Genomic DNA, 22,592 nt, shown 5'->3' on the forward strand with positions numbered 1-22,592 from the left:
TCAATATAACACTAAAAAAGGCAGTGGCTATTTATACAGAGTGCCAAAAAAGTTAGATGCACTGAGTGTAGCACATTGTATAAAAATAGAGTACATTTTACACAAAAATACTATTTCAGTTTTTCTACTTGAAAATTACGTTTAACTCTTTCCATGCCATTGTCGAGATACCTCAACAATTAAGAGAAGCTTATGCGCTTGTTGAGTTGTGACGTCTGGAATACTGTTTCCGGGTACAAGCCCCTACTCATTTAAATTGAGAAAATATTAGTTTATGACCACTTTTTAGTCCCGTCACACATTGAATTAAAATTATTAGCCCCGTTAAGCTATTTTTTTTTCGATAGTCTACAGAATGATCGTCTACAGTGGAATGAACCGCCAACTTATCCAGCATATGTTTCACGCAGTAGATGCCCTTCCAGCTTCAACCCATCACTAGGAAATCAATACAGTTGAAGTCAGAATTATTATCCCCCCTGAATTATTAAAAGTATGAATGTAATTCCGACGTACTACATCAGCCTTTTTGTCATGGTCATGTGACCTACCTGCGTCAATTGAGTTGCTTCTCTTCCATTCATGAATTCTCTTGCAGGGCATTATGGGATAGCGCAGCCTGCATGGGATGCGCAGTCCAGAATCTCACCGGAAGTAGTAAGTCCGGAAGTACATCCGGATACTGCTTGCATACTGATTTTCGAATTCTATGAATTCAGACATACTACTCGGCTCGCATACTGATTTTAGCGTACTATATAACATGGAAGTATGCAAATTCGAACGCAGCCATGGTTTGTTGTGTAGACTATCGAAAAATTATAGCTTAAAGGGCCTAATAATTTCAATTCAATGTGTGATAGGACAAAAAATGGTCATAAATTAATATTTTCTCAATAAATACATATATACTGCAATTGTGATTTTCGAAAATATGGACTTCTGGTTTAGCATCCGCCATGTGAAGTCTCAAAATTGGGAGCTCTGCAATCAAATTCACATACTAAATACACAGTTACAACATACTCTACATTTTTTATTATCGTTGCAGCTGCTAAATTGTTTTGTGGACTATTTCTGAACCTTGCGCCTTGATGTAAAAAGTACCAAGTTAAAAAAAGACGAGCTCTAATGGGTCTGCCGAGTCGAAACAAGCATGATTGATGGTGCTGCAATATCTCTTTGGAAACCGCAATTCACCAAAGTGATTTTCGAAAGTATTACATCGCTTTGTGAACGTTTATTATTACCATTTGTTGTGTATTCCCATGCAGTATGATAGAGCGCTTAGACTCTGGCAGGGAAAGAGTCATCTGCTGTTTTTTATGAAATTTACAAGCCGTTTCTGTTTCCTCCATTTTTTTTTTGGCACCAAATATAAATGGCAAACAAACATCATCTCGTTTCCACTATAGGGTAAGCAGTGACATCTGCTTCCGCACACAATGTAAACAGAAATGATATTTGCACAACTGACGAACTATACGAGCAGGTGAAAAAACTAAACAAAACACACAGCTTCTGCTATTTGCACAGTATAAATAGTCACTGCCTTTAAAAGACAAAATCTAGCTACGCTCTTCAGTATTGCATTGCATTACAAAAGACTTCATATAAGAAGCAGAAGATCTACTCAAAAGGACACAGGATGGGTATTATGCAGTCAGCAAGCCTGGACATTAGGGTGCTTTATTCAGTCAAATCAGGATCATCGCCTCATAACTTGGGATGAACAGAGATGGAGGCTTTCTGGTGGGTTTCCTTCAGCCAGGAGATGAGGATTTTATTGAGCTCCGCAGGCCTGAAAAGAGAAAAGGACAAAGAGATTGGACTCGTTTGATCTTGGGATAGAAGCTTTATTAAAATAATTAGTGATCATTCGTGCTGAGGGTCAGATATCTAGACATATCATTATCATTAGTGTTATCTGGATTATATTTCTACTGACTCTAAATCAGGGGTGTCAAACTCCGTTCCTGCAGAGTTTAGTTACAACCCTGCTTCAAAAACCATCAAACAATTCTTAAGGACTCAATTATTTTGATCAGGTTTAATTAGAGTTGGATCTAAACTGTGCAGAGCTGTGGCCCACCAGGAACTGAGTTTGATCTAAATGATCTAAACTTTGCTTACACTCACTCCTGGAGGAGCTATAGTCATGACTGGACAAAGTTCTTTGATTTAAGTGAAGTTTCACAAACTAATTTGATAGTATGGAGCATGTGATCTGACTGATCGGGGCTTGTCTCTCATCTGTAACCATTAGTAAGCCAATCGGATCATTCCAAATTCACTATAAATAGCCCACCTAGCCAAACTCTCTTATCTTCGGTTTTTAAAGAATCCTCCTACCACCCTATCGCCCCCCCTTTCCTCCTTTACCGGTGGAAGCTCTGGAGAACTAGCTGATCTCGGACCCTCTTACATGCTCAGACCAGGTGAGAGCCCTGGGCTCAATTATCTCAGGCCCCGTTTACACTAGTGCGTTTTAGTTTTAAAATGGCGTTGTAGAATGAAAACGATCCGCGTCCACACTCGCGTTTTACCCAGCGTTTCTGAACAGCTCTCCGTCCACACCAAAACGCTGAAAACGCACATCACGTGACCACACACACACTCTCGGGCAAGCGCTCCAGCATTTCTACCCAGATGAGAGCTCTGCTTGTCGGACTGCTCATCAAGCATCTCCCGCTGGATCTGATCTCGCTATATTTGCTAAACGTGATATTTCATTCATGTTGTTGTCTTTATCTAACGACATAGGCCAATTCCCTGACTTTGGTCATTGGAATCTATTAAGTTACTTGTTCACGGGTAACATGTTTTGGTTAAGTGCAAAGATAAGTTAATGATTAATCCAGGTACATTGACTGATCGCTTGCCTTTATTTCCTACAATGTATAAACTTATTGTATGTTATACTTTTATAATTATCGATTATTAAAACTGATGTTCAGCAAAAGAGAGGGAGCGTTTCGTATTTTCACTTAAATTAAAAGGAGGCAGTTGTTATATGCTCCGTTTTGTTATAAATATCCACGCTCATATATGCAACACGACGCCTCAACATTTCTGCTGTCTGTTAAGTTGCTAATATTAAAATGAAAATAGGCAGTTCCTTAAATCATGTTTACATTTTATTGTTGAGAAAGTGAAACAACGTAGCCAAGGTGATGTGAATGAAGTTATAAAGTACACTGTTCCCTTTGAAGATTTACCCGTGTCCTCGGTATGTTTTCCATATCAAACTGAGAAGGGGGAGACTGCAGCCTTGATCAAACTTGCAAAGTCTTAACTTACAAGAAGAGGATGCGAGACTGAACTGTGTGTTAGGCTACTTAATATTGAGGAAAAGCCCCAATCAGAGAGGCGAACGTTTGCAGCCCCGCCTCCGTTTTCAGATGTCTCCGTCTTTCCCCATCCACACTGAGACGGAGCTGCAGCGTTTTAGAATGAAAACGGCCTCTCCAGCGTTTTCAAAAAGCTCCGTTTTCGGCGCTCGAGAACTCCGGCGTAGTGTGGACGGATGGCATGACCGTAGCTAAACTTATGCGTTTCAAACTAAAACGCACTAGTGTAAACAGGGCCTCAGAGACTAGGGTCCTCTCCCATGACAGCATGCCAAACCTGCTAATATTATCAAGAAATATCCAAGTGTGAACTCTTGAATTGTAATTTAAAGGGTCATGAAACCCCCCTGTCTCAGCAGAGTGTTTTCACACCTCTAGTTTAAAAAAAGTCAGGAAAGTGGGTGCGTCCAGCTCTGTTTAGGTGGGAGTGTCAAGTGAGTTTCCGTTTGGGCACGCACACAGACACAGGGGAGAAAGACAGTGACTGTGTTTACATGGACATCAGCAATTAAATGATTTGCCAAATTATTAATTTGTGGACTTTAACTGCAGTTAGGCACTTTCACTTTCATTCAGGAACATTTCATGCATGCCCGCTTTGACAAACAAGATATTGAATGCGAGAATGAACTGCTGGAAGAGTGTTGTTTTAATGGAATGTTTGATAGCGCATGCCCTATGGGAGAAAAAAAAAAACCTCTGCATTTATCTGTAACAGTAGTTAGCATCAGAAAGCCGTGTGTGTACAGACTATCCTCTCAAAAAAAAAAGGTAATAGATTGATTGCAGTGTTTACATGTTTACACTCAGAGAGCAGCATTTACAGAGGATCTTTCAGTCTATAATATTGTAGTGATATTAACGTACTATAACTACTACTACTAACTAAATCATTTTGACTAAGGTCTGTCTTTAAACACTGAAAGAGTACTGCTGACGAACTAACTTTCCCATCTGAATAAACAAACAAAGACCACTGATCACACATTTTCCAAATCTGTAGAGACAGGACAAGCAACACGAATGGGAGCCCTGCCTTTTCTAAAAGGAGACGAGTAGCAAATCTTTACCATTTCCAGATGTGAAAAGCTCTCAGGTAAAAATGTTCCTTACAAACATATTTTGCACTGTCGCGTGCACTGTAGTCCACATGTTGCGCTGTCATAGCACGAAATGAAAAACCTTCATTGCAGCACATTCATAAACACAACACTGACGATCCGTGTCTCCAAACAATTCTTGTTCTTTTACTTGTTTTGGCAACACGACGTGTCTTCGAAGCTATCATGCATATTATTGAAGTTGCACCGCATACACAATAGAGTGTGCTGATTGGTTTAAATCAAGTCTATCTCATGAATTAATGCTGCACACTCAAACTCGTCACATTGTACAGACAGCCAGTCTCCACGCTGGAATACACACAAGGAATTAATTGCCGTGACGCAGCTTTAAAAATTTGTTTTAAACCGGAAGAACGAATTTGCTCGCAATAACGTAAAAACAACCGGTTAGCTTAATATACGTGTTCTAATAGTGTTTTTAGCAGAATGGGACATATATAATATAACATGCATGCGTTTTGGTGTTTGGTGTTTCGCGACCCTTTAAGAACTTTTCAAGCACTATACAGGTGACAATTTACTACTTTATTTGGATTTTACAGGAAAAATCTGGGGGTATATTTGCCCAAAGCCCAACAGGTTTCAGCTTAGTCTCTTTATTTATCAGTGGTCACCACAGCGGAATGAACTGTCGACTATTCCAGCATATGTTTTACAAAGCGGATGCCCTTCCAGCCGCAACCTAGTACTAGGAAACACACTCTACACTCTCACTCTCACGCACTCATACACTACGATCAATTTAGTTCACTCAATTCACTTATAGCGCATGTGTTTAGACTGGGAAAAACCGGAGCACCCGGAGAAAACCCACACCAACACGAGAAGAATATGCAAACTCCACACAGAAACTGTCCCAGCTAAGGCCTTCTTGCTGTGAGTGATAGTGCTTACGACTGAGCCACCGTGCCACCACCATAATTATCATTATGTATTTAGTGGTGGGCCGTTATCTGCGTTAATGCGAGACTCTTATCGGGCAATTAAAAAAATATATCACCGTCAATCTATTCTCAAAGTTGGGTTGGGAGCTGGGTCTATTCTACGCAAGCTATGGTGACTTTAACCTTGATAGTTTGGCGCGGATGTGTAAACGGCCAAATTGCACTGTAGGTGGCAAGAATGAGTCTTCGAACCTGTGTGTATTCCTACTCTGAAATTACCACATCAAACGTGACGTGCAAACATGGATGCAGTTCACTAGAGTGAATCTTATTAATGTTAGCTCCACATATAACTATCAGGAATGTGAAGTGCTTTCATGTAAGAGTTTACAGTCATTTTCGGGTGACTTTAACTGCAGTTCGGCTGTTTCACATTCACTCATGAACATTTCATTCATGCCCCTGTGACAAACTGGGGTATTAGACGCAAACAATGAGTAAGGACTGGTGACAGTGTTATGGAATTTAATAACAAAAGAAAAGAAAAAACTTCCTCATTTCGTGCTGTGTGTGTGTGTGTGTGTACGTGTTTTTGTGACATATCAGGACACAAATCTGTATAAAGACATGGGTATGACACAGGTATTACAAAAAGGAGGTGAAATATGAGGACATTGGTGACGTCCTCATTTTTCAAAATGCGTATAAATCCTACAGAATGAGTTTAATCAGAGAGTAAAGCTGCACACAGTATCCTGTGATGGTTGGGTTTAGGGGTGGGGTGGGGGCAATATAATATACGATTTGGACTGTATAAAATGGATGGAAACCTATGTAATGTCCCCACTTTTCACAAAAACAAACATGTGTGTGTATGTGTGTGTGTTTGTGCATGTGTGTGTGGGTTTCTTTACTGACAGCCACGTGTGTGGATTTTGTCGGAAAATATGGCGAAAAGTCCTACATGACGGCAATAGTTTGATCACAGTGTTTACTACAATAATGCCGCTAATATCTGAATACTCCACATGTCTTAATTCCATATCTCTTTAGTTCAGTTATGACTTTAGTCGGATTAAGGTGTCAAAAAAAATATATATAATAAAAATCGTTGTTTTGAGCTTATGTAGGCCTACAGCTCAGAATTCATGTTTACCTGAATTAACAGTGAGTAATCACAAGTACATCTTACTGAACATCATTTATTTTCATCACCAATTATCATAGTAGAACAGTTTCTCAAGCAGTTTATTATGCATTTTGGAAACAGGAGATGAGCCTCTGGTCTGATGCGCCACCTGGCTTGAGAAACCCGTTCTCAAAGACTTACTTTAGGTCATTATTTGCGTAGCACACATATTCTGAATGCCTTCGGCAGAATTCAAATCAGCCATTTTAATCTACAGGGTGGGCCATTTATATGGATACACCTTAATAAACTTATTGGGAATTTCACAGGATAAACAATGGTGTGCTTGGTTTTAAACTTAACTTTATTATTTCATGAGTTATTTACAAGCCCCCTCACATATACTAATGTGCCACAAACAGGACGCTAATATCACCAACTATTCACATTTTATTAAGGTGTATCCATATAAATGACCCACCCTGCAGAGTAATTCCAAGATTACAGTAAGATTAATCTAGATTAATAAAAGTAATCTATGCCCACCTAGTAAGATCAATTATTATGAAAGCAACACATATGAAATTGTTCAAGCACTTTATCCAAGATCTAAGCACTTTCCAAACCCTGAAAACATTAGATGTAGTAACTTATTAGGCTAGTAGTGTTTGTAATTGGTTTGTAATGTCACCAATTGTGACCTAAACAAAAGCGTTACCATAAAACAAAAAAGTTTTCATCAAGTTAAAGTTTGTATAACTTAAAAAAATAAAGTTGATGAAGTTCTGATTAACTCAATAAAAGTGATTAAAGTAACAACGTATGTTTTGATCACCGTTTTTTTTTTTAAATAATCTTGTAAAACATGTATTATTCATAGTTCATTAATTTATTTTCCTTCGGCTTAGTCCTTATTTATCAGGGGTTGCCACAGTGGAATGAACCGCCAACTCGTTCGTTCATTTTCCTTTCGGCTTAGTCCCTTTATTAATCAGGGGTCGCCACAGTGGAATGAACCGCCAACTACTCCAGCATAAAGTATGTATACGCAGCGGATGCCCTTCCAGCCGCAACCCAGTACCAGGAAACACCCATACACACTCATTCACACAAACACTTATACTCGACAGCCAATTGACCTATAGCGCCTGTGTTTGTAATGTGGGGGAAACCGGAACACCCAGAGGAAACCCACACCAACATGGAGAGAACATGCAAACTCCACACAGAAATGCCAACTGACCCAGCCGGGACTCCAACCAGCGACCTTCTTGCTGTGAGGCAACAGTGCTAAGCACTAAGCCACCATGCCACCTTTAATCATTGTTCAACAATAACTAATGCATTATTAAAATCCAATGTTGAGCTATGATTAATAAACGCTATACAATATTATTCATACTTGGTTAATGTTAGTAAATACACTAACTAATGGACCATTAATCTAAAGCGCAACCCAAAATGTTATCAAAACCAGCTTGATAGGAGAGAGAGTGGAAAAAATATTAAATAAAATCTCAGTGACCCCATGTGTAAATTCAGAGACGCATAAAAACACTAAATGCTGTCATCGTCTGGTGAGGTCACGGGGTCACATCACGTTTCCAGCTCTGAAAATAAGGGAAGCCGGCTTGAGAATGTCAGCGTTCATCTATTGATTGCTGAAGTTCAGTGGAGGGTGGAGAGGGTGATGGAGGTGAGCGGGTCAAGAGACGTTAAAATAATTTACAGCAGCAGGGGTTGGGAGATCGAGCCCTCGGGTCAGAGTGGAGAGGACGGTTAAATCACGCTCTGCCTGATAGCAGATGGCTAATCAGAGGCGCATTAACCCACCACCACCACAAAGACATGAGCATTTCAGTTGATTCCTTTCAGAAAAAAAGGCAGATAATTGTTTTCTTTGCATTTTTGGTGGCGCGTGAGACACATCAGATGGTTTTAGTTTTCACTTCTGCTATATCTCACAACATCTGCCCACAGCTCAGCATCTTTCACACTTTCAGAGACTCGCAGGACACTTTTCAGCCTTTCAGCAACACCACAAGGCATTTTTAGTAAAGGGGCTTCACAAAAAACTCATTTGCAGATAGACTGTTGTTTTATATGGAGCTTCCTGAGAAAGCAGATCAAATATTTATATATCCAACGCATAAATTCTTCTACTGAAGCGTCTGATTATATGGTGAGGAAATGTTTGTGACATTACGAGAGATTCGACAAGTTGCTATAGACCTTTTTCATGGCTGCTGCATGGAGGGCGCCATAGCGACCAGCGTCTTCCGGTAGAATGCTAAAAACTTTCGTTCACAGCGTGTACAACTGGTAATTTGCGCTCCGAAAATGGGTTTCAATAACGTTTTTAATGGATAACAGAGTGTTTTTGTGACACACAACTTAGAAATGTGTCTGTTAAAGCCGTTAGAAATACGAAAGCCGTTAGAAATCAAGCGCGTCAGAAATACGAGAAAGACGTTCTCCTAGTTCACATGTTTGCCGTCAGAAACAGTGTGTGTACCCGGCCTGTTAGCTGTTAGCTCAGCGGCTCTTAAACACACACACACACACACAGAGAGAGAGAGAGAGAGAGAGCAAACCAGAGTACTGGCATGAAACTTAACAGGTATGAAAGTCGTGCAATTTACAAAAATGACCAATAAAAGTCTGTTATTGATCCTCTGTTGTCTGATTTGCTGTTCATTCTAATCGCGAGCCGTTTGTGTTTTATTTCGTGTGTTGTTTTTACCACGGTTTGTGTTTTTCTGTCATTTCGAAATGACACTAGCCTATATTTTCACTTTGTCACTGTTATTAAATCAGTGTGTCAGTGGCACAGTACAGGCTACGTGTGTGTGTCAAACATTTTGGTGAACTACATTTGTTTGGGCTGGTTTTATATTTGAAATAAAGAGAAAATGTTGACTTTAGCGATGACGAGGCTTCATTTAAACTGCGGAAGATGCCGTCTGACAACGAGGGGAAAATGCCTCACAGCAGCTGTTTTCCATCCTATTAGATGGCATTTCTTTAAATGATCAGTCCAGGAGATGCTGCTGATGGACAACAGTATTAGTTCAAAGAGGATAAAAGCAGGTAAAATAGATTAATACTATCGTTTCAAAGCTGTCCAAATGTGACTGTTTACACGCATCAGCTGCCGACCGGAAGTTCTTCGCATTCTCTTTGCGCACACACGCAAAGCATAATGGGTAATTTTGCGTTCCACGAAAAATGTCTATAAGGAGAGACACTACAGACTAAAATGCTTTATTTTATGCACCAGTAAATTAAGATTTTAAGTTTTTTGGTTGTTGTGGTGTTTTTATTTTCTGTCTAGCGGAAAGAAAACATCCAAAATAGACTCTATTTTAACGGTCTAGGCGCAAAGTCTGAAGCACATGGTGCAAAAGCATTAAGGTCGTGTCTGAATCCACTTTGTGAAGTTTATTTATAAACTAATTTCGAGAGGATCACGTGCTTATTGCGGTTGGTCCAGCATTTTCCAATTTATGATTCACTATAAATACCCTAAGTTTCATATAACAGCCATCTTTATTTTGAAGAATCCCCCCTTCCACCCCAACTCCTCCTCCTTTCCTAGATGAGTGGCACGGTGGCCCAGTGGTTAGTATTGTTGCCTCACAGCAAGAATGTCTCTGGTTCTAGTCATAACCAAGCCAGCCGTCGTTTCTGTGCAGAGTTTACTCGTGCTCCCCGTACTCACGAGGGTTTCCCCCGGGTTCCCCGGTTTTCTCCCACCGTCCAAATACATGCAGCTTAAGTTAATTGACTAATCCAAATCTGCACCATAGACATGCTCCTAGTAAGTAGTTATCTCTTAAGAGCATTCACCATCCCCAACAGCTGGTTTCCCCAACAGTCTAAATACATGCGCAAGGGGAATTGAATAAGCTAAATTGGCCGTAGTGTATGACTGTGAGTGTGAATGAGTGTGTATGGGTGTTTCACAGTACTTTGTTGCGGCCTGAAAGGCATCTGCTGTGTAAAACATATGCTGAAATAGTTGGTGGTTCATACTGCTGTGGTAACCTTTGAAATAGAGACTAAGCTGAAGGAAAATGAATAATTAAATGAATGAATGAATGAATGAATATGCCTGATTACACAAAACTTTTTTTTTTTTTTTTTTATTAAAATTGGTTTTGAAATGTTTTAAAAATCCTTCTGTCTTTTCACAGTATGTTTTCTGTACACACTAAAAAATGCTGGGTTGTTGTAACTCAAAGTTGGGTCAAATATGGTCAAACCCAGTGTTGGGTTAATTGTTTTCAGTTTGATCTACATCACAGTTTTTAACCAGTTTATCAATATTTGACCCAGCGTTAAAACAACTAGCAAACCAGCATTTTCACTATAAAAACCATTGACCGTAGTCTGCTTTTTAAATTATTATTATGATTTCATCCAATGTTAAATTTTTTTTAGAAATGTATGCAATTTATGAAGCATGTTTAATTAAATAATACTTCATTTGCATATACAAACAAAAAAACTTGTAAAGCAAAAATGATTGCCAAAGCAATCAATCAACCTGTAAAGTCCAGTAATAACTGCTGTGTTAGTTCATTTTTTACTGTGTTCACCTGCAGTGTGTTAAATCACACCAGATCTGGGGAGTGTTTTTCTCTATATGGAGGTTTAACCTTGAGATGAGCCGGATCTTTCCGCCAGTGTCCTGTTACTGTTATTTATGTGATTGACTGATGCTGTAAAATCACTAAACCTGCCCTGACCCTGAATCTCATCTATCCTTCATTGAAAAACTGAGTGTAACCTGTGCTTCACTTTTTCACATTAGTGCTCAAAACAAAAAAGCTTAAAGCAGACTCTGAAAAGCTTGTGGGTGACAGTGAACCCCAGTCTGAAGGAAATCATCATCTGTGCTGTTGCTTTGACTGTTTTGACACAAACATCCTAAACCAGCTTTTACACACTGAAATTTGTAGCTGATCTACATCTGATTTGAACATGACACACAAGACAAAAACAAATCTGGATCATATTAAATCTCAATAAAAAAAGGATATATATGTATAAAATAAAATAAATTGTATGAAAAATGTACTTATAAATAAATAAATAATAGAATAAATAAATACAAATAAAAAAAATTAATTTGAAAAAATGTCATCTTCATGATTTTAATAAGAGACACAAGACAAAAACATATCAGGATCATATTTCATTCAAATAAAAAAAAAATATGTGTAAAATTAAAAAATAAAATAAAAATGTATGTAAGAAAAAAAATATATAATTAATATAATAATAATAATGAATAAAATATGAATAATAATAATAATAAAAAGATAAAAAACTAAACACACACACATATATATATATATAAATTTTTTTGGATAGTCTAGAGAACAAACCATTATACAATAACTTGCCGTATACCCTAACCAGCCCAGTTAATCTAATTAACCTAATCAAGCCTTTAAATGTCACTTTAAGCTGAATAGAAGTGTCTTGAAAAATGTCTAGTCAAATATTATTTACTAGATATAATCATGGCATCATGGTGGTATCACAAATCACAATTCTACCCCTCAGCCCTTCCCCTTACCCCGACTCTTCGTTAAGCGCGTTCACGCCAATGGGTAATGGTGTCCCAATTCTCTTTAGCTTGAAAGCGTAGGCCTAAGGGGAAGGGGTGGGTACCCCTTCAAATGAAGATTTTTCAGGACCACACTTGAAACCAAGGGGTAAGAAAATTTCCCAGAATACACTAGCCACAACGGCAGAATCACTGTACCCGGAAGGTAAGAAGTATTTTTTGTCATTACTACCATTTTTTACAACAAACAAGAACATGTTTAAATATATTCATAACCGTGTTCATGTTTTACCATCAGGCTTTAAAAAATGCTAAAATAAAAAAATCACTAAACTTCGTGATCTATAATCCAAAATCATAACTCCTGTACAGCAACCCTACAACATTCTGACAAGCAATGACACTCGAATACCCTGTCAGAAAAGTCTAGTGGCTGGGAATGAGCTTTACTGTTAATGTTAATGCTATTTTGTTAATGTTGTTTTTGGTGTGTTTACATAGATGAATACAGAGAAAGTTATATCTTATTTAATATTTTATATTAGGAAAAAATATTAAATAAAAATAAATAAAAGAGGAAAAATCACGAGAATCAAAAATATATAAAATTCTGTAGTTTTTTGCAAAATTTCACATGCATTTTTAAGCGTATTTTCTTTCTATAACTAGGAATGTTCAGTAACTAAATGATTAATTATTTATTTATTTATTATTAATAAATCTGTTTTGTTCAAAATTTCAAAGTTGAAAATGTCATTATTCAGAGATTTTTTTTCCACAATTATGACTTTTTAATCTCTTTAATATGACTTAGTAATTTATAAAATGAGCACAATAAACATTTATTTTACAGGATCTGTTTCTAGAACGACGAACAAATAAATGTAAATGTAAATTGCAAGCATGCATCATTAATCATAAAGTGACTTGTAGGCCATTTCACGGCCGGCACATGAGAATACAATCTAGCATAACATAACCTGACATCACATTAACCCATTTTATCCCATCAGTGATTTAACTTCTCATTTAACTATGAGTGAACTCCAGTGCTAAAGGTCAGACAGTCCGTCAATTATTTTTTTAGTGTCCAATTTCCTGTAAAAGCCAGTATCGCTGATACCTTGCAGACATTTAAGCAGCATGTAATTTTAGAGGTGTTCAGACATGAAACCTGTCACTATATGAGTTTAATGTCAACACTTCTGAAATGAGACTAATGTCTTATATTTAATTGTCCTCATTGTATATATGAATACCTTAAAATATCTTTGAAATGTCTAATGTCTTTGTACATGCGCTTCTGGTGATGTAATAATCAGGGCTTTACATTAACACCCGCCAAATGCGGGTAGATTTCAGCGGTGGCAGGTAAGACAGGCACTCTCACTAGCCACTTTGGCTGGTTGAAAAAAAATTCCCGGATAATAATTCTTAAAAGCAGGGTTCAACAATAAGGATGGTCCAATATGCATGCAAAATTGAGAAGCAACACGACTGACAAAAGTAATTGCGTTCACGCCAACAATAGAAAGCAGGTGAATACCGAATGAGAGGATGATCCAGGGGGCGTAGATTTAGGGTGGACGGTGGGGACGTGTCTAACATAAATTCTAACATAATAATAATAATCCAACTTTTGGTCTTTCAAACCACCTGACCCCCCTTGGCTACACGCATGACTATTTAATTTAACTTAATAAATTGTAAGAAGAGAGGATAACTCAATGATACATTTTAATAGCAGTTAAATAATAAATAGCAATATATAAAATATATAATTTATATATATATATATATATATATATATATATATATATATATATATATATATATATATATATATATATATATATATATATAACAATATTCATTCTTGGCGGGGATGACTCGTCCCCAGTCCCCACCAATGTCAAGCGCAAACCTACGCCCTTGGGATGATCACTCGCGCGCACGGGTGAAGTGATGCGCGCGACTGTTAAAAAGTGCACGTACGCACGCTCCCGTTTACTGGCGCCAAACAACCGTGCATAGAGAACGCAACAATTATTTTAGTTTATATGGTTTAATTATCAGTTTTTCACAATAACATTGCTTTAATAGGATATTAACTTCCCATTTATGTGTAGTAACTGGTGATCTGGGACCCTTAACCAGGACAGATTCCTTATTTTAGATACATGACAATAGTTCTTTTTTAAATCAAAAAAAAAAAAAAGAAAATTTAAGAAAAAAATTTTTTACTAAAAAGTGCATGTTTGCCGCTTTATTTAGCATGTTTAAACGCATTAAAATTTGTGGTTAAGAAATAATTATTAATTCATTTTTGGTGTGGTCAAAGATAAATTTGGTAAATCCTTTATGTTGAGCCCAGAAAAGTCATGTAAAATGAAAACTAATAGCAATGCAACCTGTTTGCTCATGCACACTGAGCAAACTCACATATACACGACACACAAAAAGTGAAATGAATGAGGCATGTGGACAGAACACAAAATCAAAATCAAGTGATTTTAGCATGTCAAAGTCAAATTTATGCATATAAAATATATTTTTCCAACAACAAAAGTTTGGCTAGTGGTGAGTGGCTAGTAACGTTGGAAATCTACTAGCCACAGTGGCTGGTGATCAAAAAAGTTATTGTCAAGCCCTGGCAATAATTAATTTATAATAGAAATTAATTCAGTTTAATGTAAAAACCTGCATTTTACGGAGATATTTCAAGACTTTTTTTTTTATTTCTTAAATAAAAGACATCAAACAAAACATCTAGAATTTATAACATCTAATTTGATATAACATATGATTTTTATAACCTGTTTTTAACCTGTTTATAACCTGTTTTTATTTTTAATTAAAATAACACCGTGTAGCAAAATGATCACTTTATTTTATTCAAAATGATAATAATAATTTTGGGATGAAATATATCCACAGTATATAATTTAACATTGCGTAAGTAATATCCCATAACTCAAGATATTTACTACTGATATACAGTTGAAGTCAAAATGACTCGCCCCCTGTGAATTTGGTTTTCTTTTTCAAATATTTCCCATATGATGTTTAACAGAGCAAGGACATTTTCACAGTATTTCCTATAATATTTTTTTCTTCTGGAGAAAATTTTATTTGCTTTATTTTGGCTAGAGTTAAAGCAGTTTTTAATTTTTTAAAAGCATTTTAAGGTAAATATTATAAGCCTCTTTAAGCTATATATTATTTTCAATTGTATTCAGAACAAACCATCGTTATACAATAACTTGCCTAACTACCCTAACCTGCCTAGTTAACCTAATTAACCTAGTTAAGCCTTTAAATGTCACTTTAAGCTGTATAGAAGTGTCTTGAAAAATATCTAGTCAAATATTATTTACTGTCATCATGACAAAGATAAAATAAATCAGTTATTAGAAATGAGTTATTAAAACTATTATGTTAGGAAATGTGCTGAAAAAATCTGCTCTCCATTAAACAGAAATTGGGGGAAAAACTACAGGGAGGCTAATAATGCAGACTTAACTGTGAGTCCTTTCTAAATGGAAATACAGGACAAGAAATCCATATAAAGAAGAGGATGAACAAGTTTCTGAAAATTTTATACAGCATCATATTTATTGTGAAAAGCACAGCCTCACCTCTCCATCTGAGTCCAGTGTCCGCACTCCTCAATGTGGCCTCTGCTGAGGTTTGGGATCTGTAGACAGAAAACATCAGCTTAGCATAGCAGTAGATGGTTATAACATGTAAGATCATTTCAAAACTAAGCAGGTTGGTCAAACATGACAAAAAGTGACCAACTGAAACTAATGTGAAAATGTTAGATCACAAAATCTTTTGTTCTTCTGTGATATTTCCAACACAGGCTCATTGTGGATACGTACCCCGGTCTAAAATTTCTGGAAAACCAAATATGTACCTATGACTACATCTGGCTGCATTTTGTGAGGGAAACAAATGTTATGGGGTGGTATTACACAGCTGACAGCTTCTGTTTATTTTTGCACTACTAGCTGACCTCCACATGGACAGCTTTTCCAGTGTTACCATTTTGCCCAGTAGCTCACTCCACACACCACTGGACTTGGGATACAGAGCGGTGTGGACCTCGCGCGGTCCCAATGGGGTTCGAGTCAGACGAAGAACAGTTCCAGAAACCAGGGGTCTGTTCTTCGTACGTGGATTACTCAATTAGCTGGATTTGATTATTGACAATTTGACACGATCCAGGATCTTTTAGTTCTTCAAAACTCATCTGAGAGTTGTTGTCATAGCAACAGTTCTAGTAGCTCAAACCTGCTATTGAGCAGGCTGATTTCATATAAACAGAATTAGATTGGGTCAGTTCAAGCAAAGATAATACTGAAAGTGTATACCAAATGCTGATATTTTCTCACAGTAGTTATATACACTTGGGAAAATAATATATATATATATATATATATATATATATATATATATATATATATATATATATATATATATATATATATATATATATATATATATATATTTTTTTTTTTTTTTTTAAATATATATAAAACTTAAGCAACCTGAATTGAAACGCATTGAAATACATGATAAATACTCTTGAGGCATGAAAGTGTAAAGCCTGCAGCTATTGCATGTCATATTTAACAAACTGTTTACTGCTAATTGTATGTAATTTTGATCACATGGATAATTGAATATTAATCAGATGATGTCATTACACTGCTGTGCCGTCAGCCAATCATCGATTGCTGATCATGATTTTGAGGATTGATAGATCTGTCCTTCACAACACAAGCAGCGATCTCAGATCAGTTCATCCAGACATTTTAATCTGATTCTCGAACTTGTTTGAAGAACCAAATTAGGCAAAAATCAGTTAACAAGATTACAAGATCCAGGATCTGTTAGATCGTCTTAGATCATTTAAGCGAGGTATGAAGAACAGACCCCAGGTAAAGCAAAAACAAAAAACTAAATAACAGACTGAAGTGTGTTAATATCTGAAAACATGGTAAAAATCACACAGCTGTGATGGCTTTTTTTTTTTTTTAGATTGCTTTTGAAAACACTATCGGTTGGGTTTAGGGAAGGGGGTTGGTGGGTTAGTCGAAGTGTATATTGCGCCCTCTGGTGGATTTACGCAAGAAGAGGATGTGCAAATGGCATGAGTGTGACAAATTTAAGATTATCAAAAAGTGTCACAACGGCGTCTGGTTGATTTGCAAAAACACAGGAAGGGCAACAATCGACGCACAGCTTTAAAGAAAGTGAATGCAGACATGTTTATGTTAAATTCAGCGTGCTTTCACGATTATAAATATATATATCAGAAAAATGCAATACTTAATGATAGGATGATAGTGGGATAGAATGGCAAAATACGGGATAATTTCAGCAAAAAATTATAACGAGATAACGCAAAACATCTTTGCGAGGGAACGCAAAAACTTTAAAAAATATATGTTTTACTATCACTCTGCTTTTTTTCTCCCACCCAGTTTTTTTCCTTCCTATTTTTTCCACACCATCACATCCCTTCTGGGTCTCCGTAGAAACCCACCCTAAAGTATTAACAAACTAACATGTAATTCACAGCTTGCCATATACTTAAAATACTGTGAGTCTAAACCCGCGAGCCACTCAGAGAACTAATTAAAGGCTGTAGGTTGTAAGTTTGTTGATTTTAGCATGATGTAAATGCAGCAGGGCGACGCGGTGGTGCAGTAGGTAGTGCTATTGCCTCACAACAAGAAGGTCACTGGTTCGAGCCTCGGCTGGGTCAGTTGGGGCATCTGTGGAGTTTGCATGTTCTCCCCGCGTTTGCGTGGGTTTCCTCCGGGTGCTCCGGTTTCCCCCACAGTCCAAACACGTGCAGTACAGGTGAATTGGGTAAGCTAAATTGTCTGTAGTGTATGTATGTGTGAATGTGTGTGTATGGATGTTTCCCAGTGATGGGTTGTGGCTGAAAGGGCATCTGCTGCGTAAAACATATGCTGGATAAGTTGGCGGTTCATTCCGCTGTGGCGACCACTGATTAATAAAGGGACTACGCCGAAAAAGAAAATGAATGAATGCAGCATCAAAAGGGATAGTTCACACAAAAATTAAAAATTGCGCACTATTTTCTCTCCCATCCTGTGGTTCTAAACCTTTAGTTTCTTTCTTCTGTTAAAAACAAAAGAAGATATTTTGAAGAAAGCTGAAAACCTGTAACCATAGATATCAATAGTAGGAAAGAACAAATACTATGGAAGTCAATGGTTACAGGTATTTCAGCATTCTTCAAACTATCTTCCTTTGTGTTCAACAGAGGAAAGAAACTCATAAAGGTTTGAAACAAGTAACGGGTGAGTAAATAACGACTGATATTTTTATTTTTGGGCGAACCATTTCTTTGACATAATAGAAGAACAGAGATTTCACTCACCAGATTCTCCATCCCTGTGGCAAACGCTGGCAGCAGAACAGGGTCTTTTCCAGCCGTCACCATTAAAGCAGGCATCAGGATCTGTGCAAATACAGCGGTTTAACTGATATTTACTTACAGAATCGCACATGACAATTATAAGAAACTGAATGAAATAAACAACACAGTGATATGGTGCTTTTTTAGTTTTAATATAGAGTAATATAAATATAAATGAGGATAAAACAGAGGTCATTGTCTTCAGTCCTACTGAAAACATTCAGGCCTCTTGCCTTAGATTTTGGCTGCTTATCTGCCTTCAGCACGCCCCGTGTCCGCAATCTGGGTGTCATCTTTGATGAGTCATTGAAACTCGACAAGCAGATCAGTTCGGTTATTGGCTCCAGTTTTTAATCAACTACGTCTGCTGTCTAAAGTTAAACACTTTTTAAATCCCACCACTCTAGAGATGGCTGTCCACGCTTTTATCACATCACGATTAGACTACTGCAATGCACTTTACTGTGGCATGTCAAAATTTCCAGGTTTCTCGCCTTCAGCTGGTCCAAAACGCTGCTGCTAAATTTTTATGTAATTGCAGAAAGTAGGACCACATTACCCCTCTTCTAAGAGACCTTCATTGGCTGCCTGTGAAATTCAGAATTTTAAAGTGCTTTCACTGGTTTATAAATCAATCCATAATCTAGCCCCATTCTATCTCGCAGAGCTGCTTCATCCTTACACTCCTGTGAGATCTCTTACGTCGAGTGAGCAGAATCTTCTGTCAGTTCCACAATCTAGGCTAAAACGTAGAGGGGACAGAGCTTTCTCTGTGGCAGGTCCTCGGTTGTGGAACACCTTGCCCCTTGAGATCAGAATGGCTGCATCATTATCCACTTTTAAATCACCTCTTAAAACCTACCTTTTTAGCTTGGCTTTTTAAGGGTGCTTTCACACCTACACTTTTGTTTCGGAACGTGTCTCGTTTGCCCAGTTAGCGCGGTTCGATTGGCATATGTGAACAGGGCAATCGCGCTCTGTTCCGCGCCAAAGTAATCGCTCCGAGATCGCTTGAATGAGGTGGTCTCGGCTCGATTGAAACGAACCCTGGAGCGGTTCGATTGTAGTGAGAAAGCGATCCGATCCGAGCGCGGTTGTATCACAGTGTTTTATGGATATGTAATAGGCTTACGGCTATATGAAGAGAGAATTATGAGTAGGGCGGGAAGTTTCGCGAGTCTCCGGATGCCCACAAACGAGTGATGATCTCCCGGTAATCTCGCGTCTCCCTACAGGTCCTCAAATAGGCATCGTCGCGCACCCTTCTCACCCCTCCCCACCGCATCTCTCTTCAGACACGTCACGCGAGCGCACCCTGTCAATCACCACCAAACCACCACCTCTCCTGACAGCTGAGGGGGACGCTGCAAAATAAACCCTGACACTCTGACCAATGTAAGGAGAGTTTACTCGCACGTGACTTGTTTAAGCTCTTTTGGTCCGATTAGAAACTTTGCAGTGTGAAAGCGAACCGCTCCAAGAGCAAAGAGCAACAATGTAACAATTGTATTCTCTGTTTCGGAACAACTGAATCGATTCACAGGTGTGAAAGCACCCTACGATTATTTTAATAGTTCGTTCCACCGCTAATTTTTGACATCTTTACAGACGTTTCGCTGGCTTGCTTTATTTCGTGTTTATATATAGTCTTTTTATTTTTTATCTTGTCTTATGTACAGCACTTTGGTCTGCTTTTAAGTGAAGTTTATGTATAAACAAATTTGGAGAGGATCACGTGCTTATGATTGCTAGCAGCTGACCCGCATTATCTAATTCACTACGATCCAATCAGATGACTCCTAAACTACTATAAATACCCTGGGGTTTATTCCATTGCTATCTTCGTTTTGAAGAGTCCCCCCTTCCTCCCCTACTCCTCCTTCTTAGATGGGTGACACGGTGGCCCAGTACCTAGCACTGTCGCCTCACAGCAAGAATGTCTCTGGTTCCTGGCTTTACCAAAACTAGCAGACATTTCTGTGTGGAGTTTGCACTTCTCCCCGTGCTCACGTGGGTTTCCCCCGGGTTCCCCGGTTTCCTCCCACCGCCTAAAAACTTGCAATTAAGTCAATTGAACAATCCAAATTGTCAACATAGACACGCTTCTAGTTAGTAATTAATTTCAAGAGCATTCACTTGCTACAGCAGGGGAGTTCTCGAGATCTACCTGAGCTCAAACTCTCCTCCCGCCTTGCAACGGGAGGGAGCCCTGGGCTCGAGGATCTCATGAGCTCAGGGCTCTCTCCCGGGACAGCATGCCAAACAAGCTTTTATAATTAATCATCAGCTAAGTGTGAACTCTTGAAATGTGCTTTATAAATAAATGAACTTGAACTAATATGGTGACATGGTCTACAATATGGTCTACAGTGGCGCAGTAGGTAGTGCTGTCGCCTCACAGAAAGAAGGTCGCTGGGTCAGTTGGCGTTTCTGAGTTCATGTTCATGTTCTCCCTGCATTCGCGTAGGTTTCCTCCGGGTGCTCCGGTTTCCCCCACAGTCCAAAGAATTGTGGTACAGGAGAATTAGGTAGGCTAAATTGTCCGTAGTGTATGAGTGTGTGTTTGAATGTTTGTGTGGGTGTTTCCCAGAGATGGGTTGCGGCTGGAAGGGCATCCGCTGCGTAAAAATGTGTTGGATAAGTTAGCGGTTCATTCTGCTGTGGTGACCCCGGATTAATAAAGGGACTAAGCCGACAAGAAAATAAATGAATGAATGATAGTAATATACAGTCAGTGCTCAGCATAAATAAGTACACCTCCTTTTGAAAATTAATATTTGTATCAATTTCCCAGTGAATATAACAGAATTTCATAACAGCGCCACAGAAGTCCACTGTATGGAGAAAAATACTGCACGTTTTCCTCAAAAACATTCATTTCTTTTTAACTGATGAAATAAAGAATTAAGAACTGATCTGATCTGGGGTGAGCTAGTTATTAGAAAATATTGATTGTGAGTGAAGAAATCCTCTGATGGCTGCGCCTTCATCTGCTGTGGAGAATATATGCCACAGGTGTGTTTCTGTCACTTGCCTTCGCTCTCGGTCTGGAGACCATCCAGCGCCAGTTCCTCTCGTAGTTACGATACCAGTTGAGTGGACCTCTGAGACACAAACACATGCATGAGCTCGCATTCATTACCACAGCTTCAGTTCACACACAAACACACAGTCTGCCATCGCAAAACACTGCTGACATTTCAGACGCACATCCACATGTTCATTTTCATCATGTATTCGGTCACATTCAGAGATGATTAATAATCGAAGAAATAATTAATCTGCAGTGATTTCAGCCTTATTTCCAAATTTTGTTTTCATTTTAATTTTAGTTCACATTTTTGACATTTTCTTTTGGCATTTTATTTGTAAACCTTATTTAATTTTAGTTGCTTATAGTAAATAAGAATAAGCATGATATCCTCAGCATCAATATCCGAGTATATGCACCACAGTAGTCAATGTGTGAATGGGATCAAAAGCTTCTACTTGCCTTGTAGACTACTGTATACTAGGGATGTAACAATATGGTAAATACCGTCATACCGCAATAGTAATTTTTTTCAATATTGCCGTAGGCGCATGACTCAATAAAACTATATTTCTGAGAAAAGTTTGCTTAGGTGAATGAAGTGAACGGCAGGTAGCGGGAACTACAGATCCCATCAGCCTAGGCGTGGCCATCTTCCTTTGCGCTCTGTTGTCGCTACAGATCCAGTAATGTGGAAATGGAGTGTGCTGCTAGTAGCGGGGGAAAAAAAGAGCTGGAAATGATCGAACCTAAAGCGGGTTTTAAATCGAATGTGTGGAAGCATTTCGGTTTCTTTCTAAAAAGATATGAAAAAGGGGAAAAGGTGACAGACAAAAAAAAACAGTATGCAGGCACTGCCAGACTGTGGTGAAATATAAGTCAGGGATTACGACTAATAACAGTCGTGGGGACTGCAGAATACAGCACACTTGTTAGATTGATGCAGACATTGACTTGTACCGCAAAGAGACCTCTATCTCACTCATGGCTTGTCCTCTCAAGTGGTGGAAAGACAATGCACAACGTTACCCACTGC

General features: G+C 38.2%; 1 protein-coding gene across 3 annotated transcripts in view; it reads right to left on the reverse strand.

Moving 5' to 3' along the window:
* Window positions 1-1,295: 1,295 nt before the first annotated feature.
* ephx2 (epoxide hydrolase 2, cytoplasmic) overlaps window positions 1,296-22,592 on the reverse strand; it is a 61,097-nt gene continuing 39,800 nt past the window's right edge. The window contains 4 exon segments of one of the 3 annotated variants that reach the window (NM_001008642.1): window positions 1,296-1,801; window positions 15,704-15,762; window positions 18,487-18,567; window positions 21,560-21,629. In NM_001008642.1, coding sequence (NP_001008642.1) covers window positions 1,717-1,801; window positions 15,704-15,762; window positions 18,487-18,567; window positions 21,560-21,629 — 295 coding nt within the window. In that variant the 3' untranslated portion in view covers window positions 1,296-1,716. 3 annotated transcript variants of the gene reach the window in all.

This window comes from Danio rerio, chromosome 17 (assembly GCF_049306965.1).
Source record: "Danio rerio strain Tuebingen ecotype United States chromosome 17, GRCz12tu, whole genome shotgun sequence".
Classification (NCBI taxonomy): Eukaryota; Metazoa; Chordata; class Actinopteri; order Cypriniformes; family Danionidae; genus Danio; species Danio rerio.